Here is a 27,276-nt window from a genome sequence, read left to right as displayed (position 1 = left end):
TCACCAAGTAGGGAATCATAAAAAAAAAAAGAAAGTCAAGGACTGACCGCTATTATTATGAAAAATAAAATTAGTAGATTCATGTATTAGCATAGGGCGGCACGGTGGCGCAGTGCATAGCACTGCTGTCCCTCAGTTAGGAGACCTGGGTGTGTGTTTGTGTGCCCTGCGGTGGGCTGGTGCCCTGCCTTGTGCCCTGTGCTGGCTGGGATTGGCTCCAGCAGACCCCCGTGACCCTGTGTTCGGATTCAGCGGGTTGGAAAATGGATGGCTGGATGTATTAGCATAGGGCGGCATGGTGGCGCAGTGCATAGCGCTGCTGTCCCTCAGTTAGGAGACCTGTTTGTGTGCCCTGCCCGGGGTTTGTTTCCTGCCTTGTGCCCTGTGTTGGCTGGGATTGGCTCCAGCAGACCCCCGTGACCCTGTAGTAAGGATGTAGCGGGTTGGATAATGGATGGATGGATGGATTAGCATAAATAAATATAGGAAAATATATAAGCATTAACCTTAGTGCAAATATTAATGCAAGTTAGGCCTGCTAATGGTTAAATAAAGGCCCATATTTCTTTTTTAATTGCAGCTTGGCTTTAGCGAGAGGACCCAGGAAGGGAGAAGATGAGGTAATGACAGCCCAAGGATGGAAGAAGGCAAAACACCTGTTGGCTCTCAGCCGACTTAAAAAATAAGCGAAGGATAAAAATAAAGATAATTGACAGAAAATAAGAAATATTGATGGTTCTAAAAAAGTTAATTAGGCCAGCTACAGAGGGAAGGGGAGTCGGATTAAGCAGCGAATGGGCTGCTTCGAGCGAGGTCAGAATGAGAAGAAATGACGATATAAACTGTGATTTTTGAACTGTTCGGGGCTCGATCTGATTTGGCCGAATTGGGTTGAGTCCGTCTTGTTGTTTATTGCAATAAAACAATGAAATCTGTTTGGCCATCCTCTTGACCCCTGAGAGCCTTCATTCCGGGTGAAGACCTTTGGTGCGTCTTTGCGCCGACGATTTTCTCTTCGACAGTATCACATCGGAATTCTTGACCATCCTAAAGCCACAGCAGGACACGTGTAAGGATTTGCATGTCGGTGACACTCCTGAGTGAGCGCGGCTTTTCATGTTTGTTTTTTTTTTTTGTAAAGGGCAGCAGTAGCCTGGCATCGATTGCGAGTCGGCTCACGGGGAGTGGAGGTCCTTGATGTACAAGACCATCATTGGCCGGGAGTCCCAACAGCTGGCACTTGGTCCTCCTGTAATCATTGGCTGGCGAGTACATTTTCTCAAGCTGTTATGTTTTACTTTAAGTCACAATGACAACATTTCATACTAATTTGTAACTGATATATTAGTTTATTTTTTTTAATGGCTGAAAAAAAATAATAAGGGGCGTTTATCAGGTGGCACCTTTTTGTTCCTGGATGTTGGTGGTTGTTTTCAGCTCTGGCCCTTTGTGTTGGTGCGTGAGATGGCAGAACATCATCTACTGTGCATCAGCATGTATCATAGCATTTATACCGACGTGAAAACAGCTCAGATATTTTGCAGCTTTTGTAGTGTAATGTGCAGCCGGGACTCTTACCCGGCAGGGATGCCTTCCTAAGGAAAGGACTGGGGGGGGCAGGAGCTTGCACGGGGCAGTACCACCCCCAGGATGACAGAGGGCAGCCCTCCTGGCTTACTACCGTGCCACAGGTTTGCAGCATAGAAGCCCATGGCCACCATCAGGGTGGCAACAAGGAGAATGGCCCTCTGCAGGGCTGGCGCCACACCTGGAAGTGCGGCCGGAAGGAGACAACCGGGTGCTCTTTAAAAGGGGCGCCCGAGTCGAGAGGTGGAGATGGTCAAGACAGAAGAGAGAGAGAAAAGCGTTTCCCACAGCTGAATAAACGTGTGTTGTGCTGAACTTGGGTCCTGGTGTCTGTTTGTTTATATCGAAGGTTTGGGGGAGCTGCGCGCCCCCTGGTGTCCACAATTGGCAACACATGGCCGGCTACATTTTATTAGCACCTCCACTGAAAAACCACATTTCTGGAGGCGCTCCAGGCCCTGAGCGATTCCAGGCTGGATGAGCTCTTATGCTTAGACAAAGCCTGTCAACCATTTGAGAATTATTTAAAATATGGGGTGTCCCCAAAAATATATATTTGCATACTTTGAGTCATTAGAAATAGTCATTCAGGGCATGGACTCATGCTGGAATAAAATTTCTCCAACAGACGTGCTTTAAAATGCAATGGATGCTTGATTTTGGAACGCCTGTCATAAGAAACCTTGTATTTATAACTATTCAAAGTGTGTATACAGTTTTGGGATGCCGTGCTGTCATGGACTACACTCCAGGGCTGGCATCCCTGCCAGGGTGGGTTCTGAGCCATTACTGGGCTGGGAGGCCAAGAGAATGAAAAGGCAGGAGGCTTGTTGTTCTTATCATGAAATTGACAGGAGAAACCAACGATTTGTGAAGTGCATCAGCATCCCAGTAGCGGGGTGAACAAAGGACCAGTACCTGGCAGGGAGGGCACCATCATGGAGTAATTAACATACCCTAGATGGCAGCATCCCTGGGCCTCGGGGCTCAAATGGACTCTGATATGGCATGCTGAGAATTGTAGTGCCGTGGGGCAGTCCTGTTGGGTTCCATGGGTGCCACCAGGAGGTGCTGCACTTTCAGGGAGTTCTGCTTGACCCGGAAGTACTTCCCAACGGGATATGCCCTAGTGCCAGAAGTACTCCCAGATCTGGAATAAAAGGAGTCACTGTGCCTCACCCAAGCGAGTTGGAGTCGGGAGGAAGAAGAACAAAATTTGTCATGGAGAAGGAAGGAAGAAGAAAAAAGGGATGGTGTTTGTTTAAAGGCTATTGTACTAAAAAGAAGCCTTGGCTTAGGTAATTTATTATAATAAATCTTTGATTTGAACCTGTGGAGGTGTCTGGGGTTTGAGGTGCTGCAATGCCCCCTAGTGGTCACACTGTATGTTGTTTGGATGTATGCTGTGCATAAATGTATTTACATGCACATATGTTATCATATGATGTACAACACATCACTCTTGATTACTAACTTACTTAATGTCACCACAAGCCATGTTTCATTCTAGAAATAACAACAACATTTATTGCTATAGCACATTTTCATACAAACAATGTAGCTCAAACATAATGACGAAAGAGAAAAAAGACAAATAAGAAAATAGAATTATCCATTATCCAACCCGCTATATCCTAACACAGGGTCATGGGGGTCTGCTGGAGCCAATCCCAACCAACACAGGGCACAAGACAGGAAACAAATCCCTGGGCAGGGTGCCAGCCCACCGCAGGGCACCCACACGGGACAATTTAGGATTGCCAGTGCAGCTAACCTGCATGTCTTTGGAGTGAAACCCACGCAGACACGGTGAGAACATGCAAACTCCACACGCCCAGGTCTCCTTACTGCGAGGCAGCAGTGCTACCGCTGCGCCACCGTGCCACCCAAAATAGAATTAGGGAACACTAATTAACATAGAATAATGGTGAAGGAGGACAGAAAAAACATAAAAAAAAAAAACTCCAGAAGGGTGGGGAAGAAAAATAAAATCAGCAGGGGTTCCTAGGCCACCAAACCCCCTCTAGGCATTCTACCAAACATAAATGACCTCACAATCAGTCCTCATTGTATTTAGGGTTCACATGGAAGAACCTGATGATGATGAAACCCACAGGTCGTGTCTGCACCTACGCTTTATTAAGGGAAGTGTCCCTAGGAGGCATTTTTATATGTATAGTTTATTTTTTATAAGTATATCTCTAGAACAGAGGCATTAAAAAATAGACATCATAGGTTCAGACGAGGGAAGGTCGTGTTTCCCTGATACGCAGGCATTCTTAGTAGGAAGCAGCAAAAGCTTGCGAGAAGAGAGGTGTCATGTGATATTACTTATCGCAGAAGGCCTTTGATAAAAGTACCACGTGACACGTTCGTGACCAGACCAAAAGAAGTAGGAGTTCAGGGCGCAGTCTGTCGGTGTGTACAAAGTTGGCTCATAACACAGGATTATCAAACGGTGCGCGCGTGCGCGCGCTCTCCGGACTTTTCTAAACCCAATCACCCGTCCGGCCCGTGAGTTCATTTACATAAACGGCGCCCACTGCGTCCGCCTTCGTCTCCTAATGGATTGACCGGCTGTGACTCTACCTGAACGGAGCTAAGGAGTACTTTAACGCGCGATCTCCTTCTTTTCCTTAAATTATATAATGTGTAATGTTTGGCTGAATATCCTGCTCCTATTTAACTAAATGTTTTCTTTTAATTCAGTTGATTTAATCAGGGTGGATGAATTGGGCGACCATATACCCAATCCAACAATAAATGGGTGACGATACACATAATCCAATAAAAGAAGCATTTCAAAGGGAACGTTCAATTTTATGATAACCGATCCTTACCCTTTTCTCTTAGCATATGCTGGGTGACTTCGAGAGATCCATCATTGGCCTCTGGCTTAATCCCCAGCAAATTACACATCAGGGCGTAGACGTTCACTGTGTGGAACGGATCCACCTCGAGGTTCGCCTTGAAGTCGGGACCAACGGCTCTAAAAAAGGTTTTCATGTCCATGGCGTCATTGTCAAAACCATGCTCTCCATTATTAAACTGCACAGGCATAATCTGAAACAAGAAAAGAACCATTCAGGAAACATTCGAGATTGCTTTGTTCTTAACAGTACCAAAGCTGCAAAATGTTGCATTATTTAATGCTTATACCAACACAATTTGGAGTGATTAGGATCTGCTTTCTGTCCAACTTTTAATTGATGTATTTTCTTAAAAAAAAATAAAAAATCCTGCTCATTGGAAGTTCTACAGCGTATACCCAAGCCAACCACTAGATGTCGCTGTTACTCTTTTAAAAAGACGTTTGCATTTTAAAAGCGGGACCAGCTGTCATCTCCGTTGCCGTCACTGATCCTTGATATGTCACCAAAATGTGAGTTTTGAAAGTTGATACTTTTTATTATTCATTTAGGTTGTAAATTTGAAGTCAGATTTTCATTTGGAAACGTTACTGTAAAGTACAGACAATACTTATTATAAAATGAACACATTGTTTCATTTTTCTGTTGGTTATTCTGGTAGCCACCAGCCGAGCTGGACATACTGGGCCACTTTAACCTCTGCAACTTTCCCAGCTCCTCCTGAAGAATTTCTCGGTGGTCCCAGGCCAATTAAAAGTTTTAACCCCTCTAGTGCGATCTACCTGTGAGTCATCTCCCATCAGGCCATGCTTGGTTAATGTCAGGGGGGATCCTAACTGTGTGTCCAGACCACCGTAACTGTCTGTTCTTGATCTGGAGAAGCAATAATTCAACTCTGATGTCCTCCCATATTCCTGAACCATGTGTGAGCCCGGCAACCCTGCTCAGAAACATCATTTTACCTTCCCGTACTTGCAAAATTTAATTCTTTTGGTTGCCACCTAGCTTTTGACCACAGGAACGAATGAAAATGTGGACTGGTGAGTAAAGCGGATGCTTTCTTCAATGACTTATCTGACGCTTCACCACTATTCGGTGAAATGAAATGGAAAAATCAGGACAGGAGGGGAATGAGTGTGATCAATGTTCAGGTCAAAATGGACGCTATATTCTTTGGTGCTTTTTGCAAAGACTTGAGACTACACTGAAGGTGCCACAGAATTTATTCAGAACGATGCCATAGGGGAGCCATTTTTTTTGTTCCCAAGAGACCCTACCACGTGAAGGTTCCAGAAAGATCCTGCAACAGGCTCCCTCGCAAATAACAATAGATGGAAATTAGTGGATTACCAATTGGTCATCGTTTAAAATGGACACAACGTCACGCTGGCCATGTCCATGTTTTCTTAATCTTTTAGTGTTCTGCTAGGTAGCCTACCATGCATGAAAGATTTCAGATTTTCCACATCTTAGGAAGTTTTTGAAAGCACAACTTTATATGTAAAGATCTCTCTCTGGAATGGCCTGGTGCTTGGTCAAGCGATAGCTCAACGAGGAACCACACATCCCGAATAAAGAACCCTAAAGTGCCATTAAAGAAAGTGTACCAGAAATGCTAATAATTCACTGCTCTGTGGTTTTTGGGGTGAGGCCTATGGTGGCTTGGTCAAGCATCAGGGTGGTAAACACTTACTGAAATGTTAGGGAATAGTTTGGGTAACTTGGTTCCAGGGGCGCAAAGCCTACTGACACTCACATCCGAATTTTTCATGTGTAGCTCCTCGCTGGTGGAACAAGCTGCCTATTTGAAATTAGGAAGCGTTTGAAGATCCTCTTGCTCAGTAAATTCCTTTCTATCTTAGTTGTTTGGTTCTCGTAACCTAGAAATTGTAACTTGCTTGTACTTTGTTCTGAGCTCTTCAATTGTGGTGGTCAATTTTGTACCCTTGACCTGTCACACTTGCTCCCAAACGGTCTCCTAGACGGGAGCTTAATTGATGATGTTGACCTAACCCCACCCAAGTCACTTTGGTTAAAAGCTTCTGCTAAACAAATCAGTGTAAATCTTAACCACTTATCACCCCTTTTTAAGTATTGTAATCATCCAAAAATTCAGCCTTGGGATTTTGATGAGTCTCAACATTTTAGACCTCCGTGACTCCAATTTTCTTTCTCGCAGGTAAAGTATTGTAATCTTCCAAAAAATCCAATTTCAAGATTTTGATGAATCTTGACGTTTTAGACCTCCCTGTGTCCGAAAATACCATTTTTACTTTCTCGTATACGAAGTGTAGGGAAAGTATTGTAATCGTCCAAAAATTCGATGTCAAGATTTTTGATGAATCTCGACATTTGAGACCTCCCTGTTTCAGATTTACTTTCTCATAGGGAAAGAATTGAAATCATCCAAAAATTCGGTTTTGAGATTTTGGTGAATCTTGACATTTTCGACCTCCCTGAATCCGAAAATATCATTTTAACTTTCTTGTATACGAAGTATAGGGAAAGTATTATAATCGTCCAAAAATGCGATGTCAAGATTTTTGATGAATCTCGACATTTTAGACCTCCGTGACTCCAATTTTCTTTCTCGCAGGGAAAGTATTGTAATCGTCCAAAAATTCGATGTCAAGATTTTTGATGAATCTCGACATTTGAGACCTCCCTGTTTCAGATTTACTTTCTCATAGGGAAAGAATTGTAATCATCCAAAAATTCGGTTTTGAGATTTTGGTGAATCTTGACATTTTCGACCTCCCTGAATCCGAAAATATCATTTTTACTTTCTTGTATACGAAGTATAGGGAAAGTATTATAATCGTCCAAAAATTCAATTTCAAGATTTTTGATGAATCTCGACATTTGAGACCTCCATGTTTCAGATTTACTTTCTCGTAGCGAAAGCATTGTAATCTTCCAAAAATTCGATTTCCAGATTTTAATGAACCTCAATGTTTGAGACCTCCCTGTTTCAGATTTACTTTCTCATAGGGAAAGAATTGTAATCATCCAAAAATTCGGTTTTGAGATTTTGGTGAATCTTGACATTTTCGACCTCCCTGAATCCGAAAATATCATTTTAACTTTCTTGTATACGAAGTATAGGGAAAGCATTGTAATCGTCCAAAAATTCAGTTTTGAGATTTTGATAAATCTCGACGTTTTAGACGTCCCCGAGTCTGAAAATACAATTTTTGGAATTGTGTGTGTGTGTAAACACGATAACTTGAGTGCGCTTTCAGTTAGGTCAACCAAATTTTTCATACAAGTATGAGGTACAAAACGTAGATTTCTATCAACTTTTGAACTATTTCCGATAACCGCAAGTGGTACTTTTTTTATTCGAGTCCGATTTATTCAACTTTACTTTTATAATAATTGCTCGATATATTATTAATTTGATTTGATTTGCTGTTGATGGTTCTTTAATGCACATGATGTAAAAATATAATCCTTGTCTTGCGGTTTACTCCTCAAATATCCGTCCCCATATCTCAGTATACAAGAAAGTCGAGGGCAGACGACTCCTGATCTTTGTCATTGGTGAACAAAATCGCGAGGAAGTTGAGCTCTTCGACTTGTGCCTCCTTCCCTGTAGGTAACAAGTCACTCTTTGCTTCGAAAGGACCGTGACCTGAGATTTCATGTTCATGTGATGTACTCAGGGGATCATTCAGTGCACGCTGGTTTTATTTTTTTGTCGGGCTTAATTGCCCTATCACACAAGTGAGGAAACGATCAAATAAATGGCATTATGTAATGCTAAAGAGCAGATTATCAGCAGTGGTCAGCCGGCTGGTGTGTCGAGATCAGCATTGTTTTATCACGTAATTAAGTGTGCGAGAAAGCCATTCATCTAGTGCATAATCTGATTATACAGATAGCGCTGCTCTAATGTCTTTATTGCTCACCGGCAATATCTACTGTAACAATCAATGCTGCGGGTGACAAATCTTTGCACGAGATGCACTTTGACATGTTTTGTCTCACTTGGGCACAATTTTAAAGGTTATTTGATTGCTGTTTAGAAATGTCTAGAAAAATCATTCAAATAAAAACTACAAAGTTTTGCAGCCCAGTGCCCAACTCTTATTATCATTTAAAAATGAATTCTATTGTTTGTGCTGCACTTTCCTCCGATGTGAGCTCACGTTGTATGTAAAAATGGCTGTGCGCAGAAGACTTTGTTCTTACCCCGTGAATCACGTATCCCGGATCTGCAAATAACAAGAGAGGGAGGATCCGAGGGTTTTGGGAATATCGCAGCCTGCTGGGGATCTCCTCCTTTTTGTACACATGAAGGTTAGGGTGGCCATTCTTCAGTATATTATAGACTTTTTCTAGACGGCCTTCTTTTGGCAAGAGGAGACTGACTGGCCCGTAGTCAAAAAGCGAGAACTGGAGGTCTTGTAAAGAGAAATTGGCAATCCGAGACAGGACGATAATTTTATTTGGGGGCTTCTTCTGTACTTGGTTCATGCCATGGTCAGCCGTAAGGATGATGTTGAGATGGTTGTCGAGGCCATGCTGCTTGACCTTGTCTCGGAGATAGCCCACTGTCCGGTCCACCTGTCGCACCATCACTTTCCTCTCCTCTGAGTTGGGACCAAATTTGTGTCCGGTGCTGTCTGGCTCTCCAAAATACAGCGACACGAAGTCCAGGTCACGATGGACAAACCACTCCATCACCTTATTAATGTTCAGGTGCCAGTCTTCCTCATTTGAATAGTCATAAAATCGAGGTTCCACCACCTTCACGTATGTTGTTTCTCCTTGGTATGTGGCGGCTGTGCCCGGGAAGTGAAATGATCCAGTCTTTAGTCCCTGTTGAGAGAAGACGAGCATCATGTTACCCCAAAATGTGAGCTTCATAGCATAACACTCCTAGATAGATAGATAGACAGACATAAATGGCACTATATGATAGATTGAAAGATATGAAAGACACTATATAACAGACATATATGAAAGGAACTATATAATAGATATCTGGATAGATAGAAAAGACACTGCATAATAGATAGAGAGATATGAAAGGCAATATATAATGATAGAATTTAACTGTAGTATAGTAGGCAGGATTAGATAGATAGATATGAAAGACTGCATAATAGATAGATGAGACATGAAAGATACCATATAATTGACAGAAAATGCACTATATAATAGATATGAAAGGCACTATATGATTGATAGATATATAGATAGATGTGAAAGGTACTTTGTAATGATAGAATGTAATTTTAGTATAATAGGTAGGATTAGATAGATATGAAAAACACTATACAGTACATAGAGATATAAAAGGCACTATATAATAGATAGATAGATGTGAAAGGCACTATAAGATAGAGAGATAGATTGAAAAGGCACTATATGATAGGTAAATAATGAAAGGCACTATATAATATGAAAGGTACTATATGATTGATAGAATTTAATTGTAGTATAGTAGGCAAGATTAAATTGATATGAAAGACACTATATAATACATAGAGATATGAAAGGCACTATATGACAGATAGATAGATAAATGTGAAAGGTACTATATAACGATAGAATTTAATTTTAGTATAGTAGGCAGGATTAGATTGATATGATAAGACACTGTATAATAGTTAGAGATATGATTAAAGGGTCATATAATAGATAGATATGAAAGGAAGAATATAATAGGTACTGTATCTAGACAGAGATATGAAAGACACTATATAACATAGATAGTTATGAAAGGCACTATATAATAGATAGATACGAGTAGATGGCACTTTATTTTTCTCTGGGGTAAATTTGACTTTTTACAGAAACTAAATAAATAAATATTGTAATTATGGCAAACAATCAATACACATCAGAATGACTGAAAAGAAAGAAATAAAAACTTGTGACTTGGCTTCTTCAATGCATCATATAAATGAGCTTCTGGTCTGTCAGATGTGATGTCTAAATCTCAGATCCGTCAGACATAACACAGATAAGAGGGGCACAATGTGTAGCACTTCTGACCGCACAGCACCAGGGATGTGAGGGTCAGTTGCCAGCCCAGTCGCTGTCAGTGTGGGGTCTACGCGCTCTCTACATGTTTGTTTGTTTGTTTGTTTGTTTGGTGTTTCACTTTCAAATTTCTCCAACATCCCAAAGACATTTTGGTCATTTTGCTGGATGACGAATGTTTATTGCACAAGACTGTTGCCTCATTCGGAGAAGGTTCCTATCTTGCCCTCAGTCCTACTGGGATAGGTTTCTGTACTGGAAAAAAGTGGATTTGGGAAATGAGCAGATAACAAGAATCTGTTTCCACTTATGTCTGTGAATTTATCCATTTTCTGAACTTGCCTTTCTTGAGTTCAAATTTAAATTTAATGTCCTGTGTGGCGTGGCGTGTATATTGTGTAATGAAATTGTATCGATTATTAGAGTGAGAATTATTACGATATTCACTAGCGTGGAAGAACAGGTGACAAAAGAGATGCATTGAAAAGAATAACTGGTGGCAAAGGGAATGTATTGGAAAATAGTGACAAAGGAGATGTACAATAAACTGGTGATAAAGGAGATGTACTGGAAGGTGTTGACATGGGTAATGTACTGGTGACAAAGGGGGTGACTTGTGACAAGTAGGTTTGTGCTGGAAATCATAAGTGGTGATGAAAGGGATGCCCTGCAAACTGGTGACAAAAGGAGATGTACTATAAACTGGTGACAAAGGGGATGTACTGGAAAGCATAAGTAGTGACAAAGGGGGTTCAGAGCTCAGAGCAGGACAGTGCCAGTGGCTCGTCTCTCCTTCGGGGAGCACATTTGCTTTTGTAGTTCCTGGACCAGAAGTGGCCGGGTTAGTTACCCTCAATGGACATCTTCTCTGAGCTGTGATCATGCCCCCTGTTGTCCCGGGGTGGCAGTGCTTACTTCTGACAAGCTTGGAAGGTGACCTTCTGTTGCTCATGTGTGACAGACTCCTTATATAAATTTTAATAATCCATAACCTTGGTCATGAACAAGGATAAATCTGTTGGGGTAACAGGAAAGTGTTTTGCAATGAGGGTCTCCTTGTTCAAAATGTCCACCCAACCAACCATGGAGTCAATAGGCCCTTGTGCGCCAGTGAACTGAGCTGTACCCGTTCATGAGGTGTTTGGGCGATGAGGGTGCCGGTGCAATGGATGGGGCAGACGTGTTGCCCCCTTGCGTGCCACTGAAGCATCCCTATGGTGGATTCATGTGGCTGTTTCCATGTTGGCACTATGGTTAGTGGTAGGAGATGTTAATTACTTCTGTATGCCGAGTTCTGTGTGGGTCTTCTGCAATGGGAAACCTGACGAAGGGTTGAGTGGGTGACTAACATCCCATCCAGGGTTGGCACCTTTCTTGCATGCGTTACATGCTACGGTTCTGTTGCGAGAGAAGCAGGCCGAAAAGATGGACGGGTGATTTACGTGGCACCTTCCAAAGTGATTACACAGCAATGAACACACAGCTGAAAGAAAGTGACGGAGTCGAGTGCTTCGAGAGAAGGAGCTGCTACCATAGATAGAATGAGGACCTCGGTAGGATTAAAGACAAGAGCGACCTACGGCTACAAAAGATAGGCACCTGATAATCAGATTAAGGGCAAAAAAAAAAACCAAACAAAACAAGGTGAATCATGGACTGCCAAGGTGCCACATCCGCTGTAAGAAACGAGAAGCAGGAGGGAATGATTTCTTCTTGCAACCCTCTCCTTCTTAACCCGTCAAGATTGTTTCTAAGACAACTGCCTGCCATCGACGTTTAGCCTCGTTGACAGCCAGTTGTTCAGCCATGTGGCAGGAACATGAAAAAAATGAAGGGGGTGTTGGGGGTTTAGGGCAAAAAAAAAAATCAAACGGGTCCAGCAGTGCCATAGCTAAAGGTAACCTCGGAGAGTACGGTACAGGCTTTGCTGACCTTGGTGGTTGTTTCAGATAAACACAGGACTACCATTATCTATCAAAATCATTGAGTGACTCACTGTGTGACCTTTTATTTAACATCAGGGTTGAGTTGCATAAACAATTCCTGCAGGAACGGCAGCGCTACCTGTCTTTGTGCTGTTATCCAGATGGGCAGGCTACCGTTGTCCCACCAATCATTGACAAACTGCGATGCATAATAAGGTTTCTTCTCCCCTGTGGTTGTATTGAACCACATGTTGTGGATGACTCCGTGATTCTCAATAAACTTCCCTACAAACAAAGTAGCATCAAGGTCAGATCAGTACAGTGACATTTTCTCTCTCGACACCGGCGTGCTGGCTTCAAACCAGCTTACCAGAATTCAAAGTCTGCATAAAGTCATTTTATAGTCCCATCAGTTGATGTTCACCGTCAAGCCCATCCTGTCATTGAAGGGAGAAAGGACAGAGTCGGGGAAATTAAGGAATAAAAACCTGACCCTGCATTTGATCCTTTGTCACATTTCCCCCCGTGCCAGGTTGTGCCAGTCAGTGAGCTTACCAGTTCATCTCCTGAAGTACCCCCAGTCATCACAAGGCTGATTTATATTTCTGACTCGAGCCAACGCCATAGCTTTGCTTGTAGGATGCTCTGTACAGTAAATTTAACCCTAACCCTAACCCTAATCTATCTATCTATCTGTCCAAAGCCGTTTATACTTCGGAGTCGTGCCACGCCACTGGCACACATGTCTGAACGTTTAGTCGGTGGTGTTTGTGGCACCCAAGCTGTGCTTGAAAATGCAGGGCAGTTTTGTGCCCTCCAGGATCACCGCTCCTCTTGCCACTCATTTGTTCCTCGCATTTTTCCAATTTTTTCATACATTTGCCAACTTCCGGAAGACAAAATGGAAATGGCGTTTTTAGAAAGAGGAGGAGTAGTACAGGTCTGCATAGGTTTCATGTCGACACGACGCATCATCAGATTTTTGAGGAGGTGTGTGTGTTTGGGTTGGGACGTGGACTATGCTGTACTGATGGCTTAGGCTTGACGCAGAAAATATAAATCAGCCTTAAGACCGTTAAATGAGTTGCGATCCACACATAGACTTCATAGTGCTGGTCGAGCATATCCCATTTGCCATGTTAGATAAGCCACATTGTTAGACGCTGAGAAGTTTGTGTTTATACACTGGGAGTCCCTTTCGGCCCTTTTTTTTGGACATCATTCCCTATTCTTTACAGGCTTCTTTCAATTCCCATTTGCAAAGAGCAGGACTTCCCCAATATTACTTCATCTTCTTGCTGTTCCTGTTAGGGGTCGCCACAGTGGATCATCTGTTTCCATATCTTCCTGTCCCTTTCATCTTGCTCTGTCACACCCACAACCACCACCTGCATGTCCTCTCTTGCCACATCCATAAACCTTCTCTTAGGCCTTCCTCTTCTCCTCTTGCCTGGCAGCTCTATCCTTAGCACACTTCTCCCCATATACACAGCAGCTCTCCTTTGCACATATCCAAACCAACGCAATCTCTCCTCTCTGACCCTTTGATCTCCTCGTTCCTAATCCTGTCCATCCTCGTCACACTCAATGCAAATCTTAACATCTTTAACTCTGCCACCTCCAGCTCTGTCTCCTGTGCCACCGTCTCCACCTCATATAACATAGCTGGTCCCACTACCGTCCTGTAGACCTTCCCTTTCATTCTTGCTGATACCTGTCTGTCACAAATTACTCCTGACACTCTTCTTCATCCACTTCACCTCTCTTCCACACTCCCTGTTACTCTGTACTGTTGATCCAGCTCTACTCCTTCCATCCTCACCATTCCTCTGACCTCCCTCTCATTCACACACATGTATTCTGTCGTGGTGGTCCTACTGACCTTCATTCCTCTCCTTTCTAGAGCAGATCTCCACCTCTCCAGGGTCTCCTCAACCTGCTCCCTACTCTTGCTACAGATCACCATGTCATCCGCAAACATCACAGTCCATACCCAATGCAAATCTTAGCATCTTTAGCTCTGCCACCTCCAGCACTGTCTCCTGCTTTCTGGTCAGTGCCACCGTCTCCAGCCCACATAATATAGCTGGTCTCACTACCGTTCTGTAGACCTTCCCTTTCACTCTTGCTGATACCATTCTGTAACAGATCACTCCTGACACTCCTCTCTATCCACGCCACCTTGCTTGCACTCTCTTCTTCACCCCTCTTCCACACTCCTTGTTACTCTGTACTGTTGATCCAACTCATCTCCCTGTATCCTCACCATTCCTCTGACCTCCCTCTCATTTACACACATGTATTCTGTCTTGGTGGTCCTGCTGACCATCATTCCTCTCCTCTCCTCTCATATCTCCACCGCTCCAGGGTTTCCTCAACTTTCTCCCTACTCTCGCTATGGATCACCATGTCATCAGCAAACATCACAGTCCATACCCAATGCAAATCTTAGCATCTTTAACTCTGCCACCTCCAGCTCTGTCTCCTGTGCCCCCGTCTCCAGCCCATATAACAAGGCTGGTCTGACCGTTCCCCAGTATTACCATTAGAGTGTATTTCTGGAAGAATACCAGAGCATTACAAAGGCTTGACGTATCCCATTAAACAGGTGGAGGGTCATTTCCTTTACTCCTCTATTGGCGTCCCTTTGTTATTTCCCCGGACAGGTGGAGGTTTAATGAACTTAATGAAGACCTGCTCCAGAGCACTCTACACCTCAGGATGGTCCGAAGGTTCACCTTCAAATAGGACAAAGGCCCAAAGCACAAAGCAAGTAGGCTTAGGGCTCTGGGAATGTCCTTGAGTGGTCCAGACAGAGCCCATACTTTGAACCCAAACCAGGACATCTCCGGAGAGACCTGACGATAGCCGTCCACCGATCACCTCCATCCAACTTGACTGAACTTTCTTGACTGGCTCTGCAGAGAAGAAAGGCAGAAAACCCCCAAACCCAGGCGTGTGAAGCTTGTCGGGGGCTTGAACTAAGTACTGAGTAAAGGGTCTGATTCTACCCAGTCCATGCAAGCACCGAACAGAGTAGGAGCAGAACACACCCCTGAGGAGCCCCACAATCATCTGGGAAAAACGCACCTCTGCACAACACTCACCTTACTAGCGTACAGGCCGGCCATGATATCCAGTGACCTTGAGAGGACCCCGCAAAGTCTCAGGATGTCCCACAGGGCAGCCTTCTGCTAAAATTGTTTGAATTCATTTTTTCCCCACATCAAGCAACACTCAATACTCTAGAAGGTCAAACTGAAAACAGGATCATAGACAGTTTTGCACATTTATTAAAAATAAAAAACTGAAATATCACTACAATGCAAGTATTCAGACCCCTTTACTCTGTACTTAGTTGTGTCAGCTATTCTAGTCTGGGGTCTTCTTGAGTCTGACGCGACAAGCTTCCTACACCTGGATTTGGAAATTTCCTGCCGTTCTTCTCTGCAGATCCTCTCCAAGTTCTGTCCGGCTGAATGGAGACCATCAGTGGACGGCGGCTGTCAGATCTCTCCAGAGATGCTTGATTGGACACCTCAGGCTGGGCCAGAGGTTCATCTTCAAACAGGACAATAACCCTAAGCACAAAGCCTGTGGCCTACGACTCTGTCCTCGAGCGTCCCAGCCTGAGCCTGGACTTGAACCCTATTGGCCATCTCTGGAGAGACCTGACAACAGCCATCCACTGATGGCCTCCATCCAGCCTGACCAAGCTTGCGGGGATCTGCCGAGAAGAATGGCAGGAAATCCCAAAATCCAGGTGTGTGAAACTTGTTGCGTCAACACCCAGGGGCTTCAACTGCCAAAGAGGCTTCAACTAAGCACCAAGTAAAGGGTCTGATTACTTAAGATTTCCTTTTTTATTCTCAATAAATTGGCAAAAAAATCCTAAAATCCCCAAAGGGTCTGACTACTTGTGTCAACGTGAGATTGCACCTTTTTTATTCGTAATCTTCTTCTTCTTCTTTCAGCTACTCCCGTAAATTGGCAAAAATTCCTAAAATCCCGCTTTTCGCTTTGCCATTCAGAGCTATCGGCGTGTTGCTCGATGAGGGTATTTACGGTATATTTCTGGAAACGTAGAAGGGCATTATGATGGCCTGATGTATCCCATAAAACAAGTGGAGGGGCCTTTCTTTAAGTCCTTTTATTGGCTTCCCTTTGTTATTTCCCCAAAAAAAGGCGCCATCGCCGGGAAAGGGAGAGCCATTTGTACCCACTGTCTGTGATTTTGCCGCTCACGGAGCCAGATGTTGTTTGTGGGATTTAATTCAGGTGATCGCTCCATCTAAAGTTTCTGTTTCAAGGCGTGGTGGTTGTCCTCACTGATCTTGGCACTGGAGACTGGCAGTGGGGTACATGTTGATTATGAATGTGCTCTGCGTATGTGACAATAAAGACTCGAGAAACCTACAAAGAAGTCCCGTGGCTCTCTTGTCACACTGTCCTTACACCATATTGCAGCATACAGTGGCACGAAATGACATGACATCAACACAGTTAAAGAACTATACTATACAAGGCTATAAGCAGATAAATCATATAGATACATGGATAGATATTAATCATTTAAAATTGTTAGTAATAAAAAACAAAAACAACTAATAATGAAAAACAACAATGGTGACAAGTGTAACAAATGTACTGCTTATAAATGAGCTACTAGAAGCAGATCTGGGGGCGGATGGGCAGCACCCAGTTCAGAGTCCGGACCACCAAAGGGTAGACGTTGTTACAGAACCCATCAGAAGGTTTCAAATATTTTAACCTTTTCATTTAATTTAAATCTAATAATTTCAAACTGGCCATGTGAGCAGGAAGAGATTAGATCAAGGGTGGGCAGCGTCAGTACCTGGAGGGCCGCAGTGGCTGGCAGCAGGTTTTTGTCTCAACCCGATTTCTGAATGAGAAGTCCATTATCGCTGATGAAGTGACCTTTTAACGCTTCATTTTAGTGGTCTCGCTTGTTAAGGTTCCCCACCCTTAATTGCTTATTTCAGTCTTAAAACGGCTGCATTTAGTGTTTTAGCAAGAAGACGCAAATGGCAATGAGGCCTTCTCACTTGTGTCCATTTACACCTGTGTGGATTCATCCTGCACCACTTGGTTTAGTAAAACATGTAAGAGAAGAATGGGACAGACTAAAAATGATCCATGTTTGGCTTCAAATCATTTAGAACAGGGGCTCGCCAAGTTCGGTCCTGTAGGACCACCGTGACTGCAGGTTTTTTTTAATGAGTGCCGTGATTGTACTGCTAATTCACTTCTTGTGAATTCATTGTAATTGAATTGCTTGTGGGCGGCACGGTGGCACAGTGGGTAGCGCTGCTGCCTCACAGTTAGGAGACTCGGGTTCACTTCCTGGGTCCTCCCAGCGTGGAGTTTGCATGTTCTCCCCGTGTCTGCGTGGGTTTCCTCCCACAGTCCAAAGACATGCAGGTCAGGTGGATTGGCGATCCTAAACTGTGCTTGGTGTGTGTGTGTGCGCCATGAGGGGGGCTGCCACCCTCCCTGGGGTTTGTTTCCTGCCTTGCGCCCTGTGCTGGGTTGAATTTGCTCCAGCAGACCCCCGTGACCCTGTAGTTAGGATATGCCATGATGGATGAATTGCTTGTTTAAGATTTGTTCCCCTGAATTTCTTCATCATTCTTCTGAGTTGCTTCATTTCTTTCCTTAAACAGCACCCAAACAGAAATGAAGTGTGAAGTGAGGGAGCCAACAGAAGACCAACTAAGTCTGGGCCTTCAACTCCAACCAGCTGCTTAATGAGGCGCCGATTCTTGTCGTTAATTAAACCCGTTCTTTAATTTCACGGCTTGTTGCTGCTCTCGTGGTGCATTAGCAGACATTTCCCTTTTCTCTTTTCTAAGAGCTCTGGTCAAATGTTTTGGGGACCCGAGCAGATTGAAATTCCTGAGACCTTCCTCTTTCTTTATTTTCAGATATTGTATGATGGACACCAGTTGTTTTGGCTCATTTTGTATCTCGTTATTGTTTGACTGCTAATTAAAGAAAAAGAAACAATCAAAGGCTCTGAGTCTTCAAGAGCAACTCAATTAAAATGAGTTCAAAAGAAGTTAATTAGCAGCAAAAAAGGGGCACTCATTAAGAAAAGGGTGAGAATGAAAACCTGCAGCCACTGTGGTCCTCCAGGACCGGACTTGGCGACCCCTGATTTAGATGACATCTTTAGAAAAGAAACAAAATCTACGATATAAGGACCCAACATTGCAGGCTAACAAGCCATAAAATGAAATAAGGTCCGAGACTGGCAGGGATTGGTTTCTAATTAAATAACTGGGTTGGAACGAAAACCTTCAGCCACTGCGGCCCCCCCAAGACCGACGTTGCCCACCCCTGGATTAGATCAAAGAAGCAAAAACGGGGACAACTTTATTTAAGGACATGTGTTCTCTGTTTCCTTAAAATGTGAAATGATTTCAAAATGGTGCGAGTGGCAAGAAATATTTGATAGCTGCTTCATTAAAAGTTAGAACGTTTTCTTCATGAATAAAGAAGATGTGGCAGAGATTTGCCATCGGCTTTTACATTACAAAGAAAATGTGTTTCATTTCTGCGACCTCGGATGAAAAAAAAAATTAGTTTGATTTAGTTTTTTTTTCTCTTCTCTTTCCACATATTTCCTTTAATAATTGCCGGAGTATATTGTCGCATATTGTCACGTTCAGAGTACAGAGAAATTCTTGACTAGCACATTCAGCCATCGCGTATTGAGATACGAGCAATTATCTTGTTTCATGATGTCTCGTATTTATCCGCAAATTAGATTATCCTAATTTTTAAACAAAACATTGAAATGTAACTGCCACAAAGCCGATGTGCAGAGAAAGACAAAGCTAAGAGCTGTCGGATAGCCTTACTGTAAGTGCCAGTAATTCTCGGCTTGCGTTATTTTATGAATATTTGGCTTTTGTCTTTTATGAACTCAGGAGAGCGTCGGGCAAAATGATTTGTGCTGTCTGCTTCAGTGCATTCAGAAGGTCCTCGGACCCTCTTCAGTTTTTCAACTTTTTCTTGTGTTGCAGCAGCAGGTCAGGGTCAGAGTCAGGTTGGGGGGCACCCGCAACACGACCAAACAGCTCAGGGTCCTGGCTGGCAACCCCCTGACACGTGGTCCAGTATAACCACCCACCGAAATGACCACCTCTCTGCTGCAGCCAGGTGTTACACGGGCGACACCTTGGCTTGGTCCAGCCGCTCGGGTCCCCAACAATGAGGGTCCTATGAGGAATGGCGCCGCGTGGCCTCACAATGCAGGTCATGTGCCTCATTCGGGACTCCATGAGCAACACAAAGTCTAACCATAACGTTTGAAGAATTGGGGCCGCAAACTCCACGCGCTGTTGCCTGTGCAGATCAGTAAGCCGTTTGGGGTACTTGTCTTGTGCAGACTTTACAGAAGTTCCAAGCCATCATGCACTATATGCACTGTACCAGATATCCAAATGTGCAGCAACAGTGGACAACGTAATCGGTCGGTCTTCTTTGATGAAGGGATTGTGTGCGTGATGTTGATGGTCGACCCCATAATTCTTTGCCGGTAACACTTACTCTTCCCATGATAAACCTTTCTACCCATTCCTAAACTTTTCGCCAAGTCCCGCTGTTTACATTTCCGTACTGAGCCAACATCCTTTGGTGAATTTCAACAGGTTTCATGCCCTCCGACTAACAGAAATCTCACCATGGTGCATTGTTCAACAATGGTACGATCCCGTAAGTTTGACGTTAGACTAACGGCAGAATGCCGTACTGCGCTTGTTCAAACTACCCATAAGCCATCAAGAACTTGTTGTATTGCGTCAACTTCTCTCCAATGTATCGGGTCAGGTCAGGTTAGGTTAGGGGGCATGCACTGGTACTGCACGTTCCCGCACCCACCACACGATGAAACAGTTCGGGATCCTGGTTGTCAACCCCCCAGGCTCACCGTCTGGAAATGACCATCTCTCTGCCGCAGCCACGTGTTACGTGGACGACCCCTTGGCCTGGCCCAGCCACTCGGGTCCCCAACAATGAAGATCTTGCGAGCTGGATCACCCTCGGGTAATCGCGCCACATGTCCGCAGTGCCGTAACTGACCCTCCCTCACAATGCAGGTCATGTGCCTCATTCGGGACTCCATGAGCAACACAAAGTCAAACCAGCAGGACCCAAGGATTCTCAAAAGAGACACACATGTAGGAGTCGATTCTTCGTCATTTCGCAATATATAGAGGTTAAAGGAGCATTTAAATGTATATGTCTGTGCCTCTTTATGAATAATAATAAAGTTACAGAAGAGTATGCTGAGCCAGTTTTAAACTATGTAAGAATTGTTAACTGCGGTGGGCTGCCTTGTGCCCTGTGTTGGCTGGGATTGGCTCCAGCAGACCCCCGTGACCCTGTGTTAGGATATAGCAAGTTGGATGATGGATGGAATATTTTTTTGGTTAAAGAGAATCCCTGAAAACTTACGTTACTATTCTGCTTAATTTATTTTATAATTAAAAAGGGGATTTTTATCATTTTCTATACCCCAGTTTCTTGGTGTTTTATTATATTTCTCTGTGTAGCTTAAACTATTGCACTAGTAATAGGTATTAAAGGGTAACTACACTTAGTTATTTGTTATACCCCGCTCAGTATTTAGCTCAAACGTAAGAAATAAGGTTTCTATAGTGACCCCATCCATCCATCCATTATCCAACCCGCTATATCCTGACCACAGGGTCACGGGGGTCTACTGCAGCCAATCCCAGCCAACACAGGGCACAAGGCAGGAAACGAACCCCGGGCAGGGCGCCAGCCCACCACAGTTCTATAGTGACCCAAGACTTAAAATACTAAAGTAATCAGAGTTACAGCAAGCCAAGAATTAGAATAAAGAATTCAGGGTCCCTGTCTACACATAGTTAGAGCAGATAGGCTAGCTACACAAAAAAAACACAAATCGGTGCAAACTTCACTTCAGGATAGTTTGGGTATATTACTGTGTGGTCACGTAGGCACAATACATAGAAAGAAAAATGGCTGTGTGCTCCGTGGTGACTCCCTCAGGTGGGTGTCAGCATATCGTAATCTCTTGGACCGATAGCGTGAGCTTTCCGTATTCGACTTATAAAATACCGGAAAGTATATACGGTAAAATCAAGTCCCGACTTATCCACGGGTATATACGGTCCGTCCTTCGCGCCAAAGGGATTTTAATGAAGACAAGGGTAGTGAAGGGTAAATTTCTTATGAAGTTGTCTATGAGAGCAGGATATTATTATGAGAAAGTCCGCTTGTTTTAAGATTGTTATGAGAAAAGGTGCTGAACGAGATCATAATTATTAGAAACTCTGTAAAGCCGATGATGGGAAATGGAGTGAAGAGGGGATATTTTGTGATAAGAATTGTAATAAATACAAGATCGCTGCATTTGCTAATTGCTCAGTTCATCAGAACTTGGGACCGTGCGTGCATCACGTAATAAATCTTGGTTGTGCTGCCTGTCCTGAGCCCTCCGCGTGCCTTCTTTTGGGGGCTGAGGGTTCCCCGTGCTGCCTAATGTGCTTCCCCAACATGGTTCGTAAGTCCTAGGACCACCTATACACTGAAAAACGTATAACATTGATGTTGTTCATTTAACGTACATTTTCTCTTTGAAACAACTTAAGATGACTCATTTAGTGTTGTAGCTTGAACTATTTGGCTTCAGATCTCAATCAAAGTAAAAAAAAAAAATCGTTTGTACCAAAGTAAGTTATGGTGGAGGAAATAAACGTAAAAATCCTATTTCAGTTCGTGTGCTGTGTGCGGGAGCGGCCGTTTGTATGTTCTTCCGGTTGAACTTCCAGCGTGAACACTTTCCCGAGTGGAGTGGACGTGGATATGCAGGTCTGGTCATTTTCAGCAACAGACTTTTATAACGGAGGATTTCTGGTAAGTAACCCCGTTTCTCAACTGTTAATTTTAAGTGTAAGAACTCGCAATAAAAACATACTTTCAAGAAAGCTGTAGAAAAGTTTAATAATTTTTTGTTCTATATTACAGATTTACACTGCAAAATGCTTGTGTATTTGCACTAGATTTTTAAATAAATGTAAAAAGTACAGCATTGGAATTGTGTTAGGTTCATAATATTTCTAATAGCATCAAAACAGGTTACGACCAAAAAAAACATTTTAAATTGTAACATAAAAAAATAGATTGACTTCAGTATAAAACAAGTGAATTACACCCAATCACTCTAAATGATTTGCCTCAACTTAAAAATTGAGGGTTCAATAAGATAAAAAGAATTATATTGGTTCAAAAATATTACCTTAATTGTTTTAAGTTGAATGGAGGTTATAATTTTTTCAGTGTAAGCGGGTCCACGCTGTGCGCCTTTTTTAAAACGAAGTCCAATCAATTCTCTGATCAGATTCTAGAAGCCTCTCGAGGGGAACGAAATAAAGCAAACGGGAGGCACAATTTGCAGTGGCACAGCCAGGGGTACAAAAATGTCTAGCAGTGACACTTCAGTGTTTCCGTTTTGGATTTTTATTACATTTGCCAACCTTTGTGAACGCTTGTTTTCACTTTGTCATCGTACGGAGCAGAAGTTGGTGGGTTTCTCCTTTCATATTGAGACCTATGACACAATAAAGCGTGCAGAAAGCGAAGGGGTCCGAATGCTTTCCAAATTTACTGCCGTGGCTCCTGTATACCCGACCCCCATAAAAAAAAAGCGCGTGTCTGAAGTAAACACGGAGAGCCAGAAAACGGACGCCTTACCTGTCAGCAGAGTGAAGTGAGACGGGCTGGTAATGGTGATGAACGGTGGGGTGACGTATTTAGCCTTAACGCCTTCCTTTGCCATCGCGTCAAGGTTCGGCGTGTCCACGTCTTGGTCGTAGTCCCATCGGAAGCCATCGAATGAGACGAGGAGCAGCTTGTTGTGACTCCTGCCTCCGTCACCCCGCAGAGGAACGGCGAGGGATGAATCGAGGAGCGCCAGCACCACAAGCCCACTCCACAACATTGTTGCACCCGTCTGCTGTTGCCTCGTTTGCTAAGGAACAAATACTTAAGGGGGAAGATGTGGACTTTTATCTTATCTGCTTCATCTTTTCGTGATGCCTGCTTTCAGAGATGCTCAGCAAATTTTTATTTTTTTTATTTTTTTATTGCCGATATCTCAGAGCTGTGTTGGGGAAAATGAGAGGCAGTAAAGCTGCACATGGCGTGTATTTATCAGTCATCGCTGATATCCGTTTTTATGGTGTTTACTCCTATACAGCATACCTTGTATAAAGTACGATACTTTTGAAATCAAGTAGTTAAACTTTCAAGGGCAATAAAGATACTGCGGCGCTGAAAATACACAGAAACACACTGGGGTTAAAAGTGAGTTTGGAAATCAAAGGCAACGGGTGCCCCTGTCAGTCATCGGCGGGTAACCATCCAGGGATTTACACGAGGAAAGGCTGGCCATAAACCCAATGTCTTCTGACTTGGAGGGTCCCTGCTGACGGCTTCTCTGTGTGAGGATATGAATTGGAGAAAGGTGAGACCCCCCCTGCCCTCGAGTGAGCTCATTCAGGGTTAGTGTAAGGAGTACAGAGAGAACCTGGTACTGTGTAATAAGACATCCTCTCCATTGCAGTTGTGGAAGTGGAAGAACAGGGGAGGAACGGCATATGCGGGACATTGTCTTCCCTGGAAAGCCAGATTTAGCACCCCAGATTCCCACAGGATGGGAATAGGAGGCACAGTATGGGCAGTATGGGAGTTCTTTGACTCGGCCCTATTGGGTTCCATGGGTGCTGCCAGAGGGCGCTGCGGGGACTAGCGAGTCCTACTGTGTGGGGAACCCGCCCTACCCGGAAGTTCTGCCGGGCTTAATCTTTAAGACAACAGAAGTACTTCCTGGGATCACGTAAAAGAAGTCGGAGGCCTCGGAGTCGGGAGGAACGAGGACAAAGCTTGCCAAGAGGAGAGGATGCTGAAGAGCGAGAGAAGAAGAGACTGCCTGCTGGCCGTATTGTGCCTGTGCTACAGCGTTTGTACTTGTGGCTGTGGTGGGAAACACTTACAGAGGAAGAGTTTCCCACAATAAAACCTCTTTATTCATTTTATAATCGAGTCTGTTTCTGGAGCTCCCTTTAAAGTCCACACCGTTGACGTCAAGTAGACCCCAGCTCGCTCCTTTAGTGAAGCCTCGCGATCATTCACACTTGAGTTCACGTCCAGCCACTCTGTGTGGAGCTGTTAAAAGGCGAAGGTCAAGACCCTCCGTGATTCCTCATCGGTGGCATACCCCAAATGGGACAGTTCAGGTGCTGACAGGTGAAGATGGAGGTAACTGTGACGCTGACCAACAAATCATTGCAGAAACAGCAGGGTTGAAAATGCAGTAGTTGTGAGAAGGGAGCTATAACTTGAAAACGCTTTTGATTAAAGGCATTCCTATACTCATCCATGATCACAGAATCTGGGAAATGACCGAGTCCCATCATAAGTACAAGTAGCAAAAATGAAGTTCCTGAACCAACCTGCTATAATTAATCCCCATAATGGAGTGTAGAGAGCTCAGCAATATGGGTGGACCAGGGATTAGAAAAGCTCTTAGGCACCTGCCTATACAATGGCGGAAATCAGAAAGTAAAGGCAACATACCCTTTAATACCAGTAATTGAGAGCAGATGGACGTAACAGTTCCATCACTTCTCCACATCGTCTCCCTGTAGGTCTATCGTTCCACTAACTTTTTCATTCTTTGCGAGAAGAAGCTTTTCAGCTGCTCCCGAATCCAGTTCTTCAGAGGTGAACCTGTGACCACACAGAGTCTCTTTAAGTGGACCGAAGACGCAACAGTTGCACGGTGTGGGATCAGGGCTGTAAGGGTGGATGTACAACAACAACAACAACGTTTATTTCTAGAGCACATTTTAATACAAATAATGGAGCTCAAAGTGCTTTACATGATGAAGATAGATAGATAGATAGATAGATATGAAAGGCACTATATAATAGATAGATACTTTATTAATCCCAAGAGGAAATTCCCATACAGCAGCATACTGATAAAGAACAATATTAAATTAAAGAGTGATAACAATGCAGGTATAACAGACAATAACTTTGTATCATGTTAACGTTTACCCCCCTATGGTGGAATTGAAGAGTCGCATAGTGTGGGGTCTCCTCAGTCTGTCAGTAGAGCAGGATGGTGTCAGCAGTCTGTCACTGAAGCTGCTCCTCTGTCTGGAGATGATCCTGTTCAGTGGATGCAGTGGATTCTCCATGACTGACAGGAGTCTGCTCAGTGCCCGTTGCTCTGCCACGGATGTCAAACTGTCCAGTTATGTGCCTACAATAGAGCCTGCCTTCCTCACCAGTTTGTCCAGGCGTGAGGCGTCCCTCTTCTTTATGCTGCCTCCCAGCACACCAACTCGTAGAAGAGGGCGCTCACCACAACCGTCTGGTAGAACATCTGCAGCATCTTATTGCAGATGTTGAAGGACGCCAGCCTTCTAATGAAGTATAGTCAGCTCTGTCCTCTCTTACACAGATCATCAGTATTGGCAGTCCAGTCCAATTTATCATCCAGCTGCACTCCCAGGTATTTGTAGGTCTGTACCCTCTGCACAGTCACCTCTGATGATCACGGGGTCCATGAGGGGCCTGGTCCTCCTAAAATCCACCACCAGCTCCTTGGTTTTGCTGGTGTTCAGGTGTAGGTGGTTTGAGTCACACCATTTAACAAAGTCCTTGATTAGGTTCCTATACTCCTCCTCCTGCCCACTCCTGATGCAGCCCACCATAGCAGTGTCGTCAGCGAACTTTTGCATGTGGCAGGACTCCGAGTTGTATTGGAAGTCTGATGTATATAAACTGAACAGGACCGGAGAAAGTCCAGTCACCTGTGGCGCTCCTGTGCTGCTGACCACCATGTCAGACCTGCAGTTCCCAAGACGCACATACTGAGGTCTGTCTGTAAGATAGTCCACAATCCATGCCACCAGGTATGAATCTACTCCCATCTCTGTCAGCTTGTCCCTGAGGAGCAGAGGTTGGATGGTGTTGAAGGCACTAAAGAAGTCCAGAAACATAATTTTTACAGCACCACTGTAAGAGGCAACGTAAGAATTAAAATCAGAGAACACTAATTGACATAGAATAAGAGTAAGGTCCAATGGCCAGGGAGGACAGAAAAAACAACAACAAAAAAAAAACTCCAGACGGTTGGAGAGAAAATAAAATCTGCAGGGGTTCCAAGGCCACGAGACCACCCAGCCCCCTCTAGGCATTCTACCTAAGATAAATGAAACAGTCCTCATTGTATTCAGGGTTCTCATGGAAGAACTTGATGATGACGGTCACGTGAACTTTTGGCCTTTAATCCATCAATGTAGGGACATCACAGTGCTTTGATCAGGTAGTGGTGGCGCAGGTCACCACCACAGAAAACCGGAAAAACAACAAAAGAGAGAGTAGGGGTTGGTACAGATTTTGGAGCCATCATGAATAATTATGATAATGAATTGAATATACAGAGCATCAGGATTTAACTAAGAAGAAGTTATGAGAAGGCCATGTTAAAGTAATGTGTTTCCAGCAGTGTTTTAAAGAGCTCCACCATACCAGCCTGGCGAATTCCTATCGGTCGGCTATTCCAGATTTTAGGTGCATAACAGCAGAAGGCCGCCTGCCCGCCTCACCACTTCTTTTAAGTTAAGCTCTTGGAATTCTAAGCAGACACTCATTTGAAGATCTAAGGTTACAATTTGGAATATAAGATGTCAGACACTCCGATATATAAGATGAAGCAGATTATTTAAGGCTTTATAAACCATAAGCAGTATTTAGAACACGTTCAAACCTCAACTGTTGCATCGCCTCCACCATAGCGGCCATGTGGTCGT

The 27,276-nt window shown here is 43.8% G+C and overlaps 1 protein-coding gene across 1 annotated transcript in view; it reads right to left on the bottom strand.

The window, feature by feature from the left end:
• The window catches only part of LOC120517216 (ectonucleotide pyrophosphatase/phosphodiesterase family member 7-like), a 30,489-nt gene extending 7,099 nt beyond the window's left edge, over nt 1–23,390 (bottom strand). The window contains exons 1-4 of the mRNA XM_039739384.1: nt 23,144–23,390; nt 12,516–12,661; nt 8,652–9,281; nt 4,428–4,650 (exon numbers count right to left, since the gene is read on the bottom strand). Of these exons, the coding sequence (XP_039595318.1) occupies nt 4,428–4,650; nt 8,652–9,281; nt 12,516–12,661; nt 23,144–23,390 (1,246 nt within the window). The remainder of the gene's footprint in view (nt 1–4,427; nt 4,651–8,651; nt 9,282–12,515; nt 12,662–23,143) is intronic.
• Nucleotides 23,391–27,276: the final 3,886 nt, after the last annotated feature.

The sequence above is a fragment of the Polypterus senegalus genome, chromosome 17 (genome assembly GCF_016835505.1).
Source record: "Polypterus senegalus isolate Bchr_013 chromosome 17, ASM1683550v1, whole genome shotgun sequence".
NCBI lineage: Eukaryota > Metazoa > Chordata > Cladistia > Polypteriformes > Polypteridae > Polypterus > Polypterus senegalus.
This window is presented reverse-complemented; position numbering and strand designations above follow the sequence as displayed.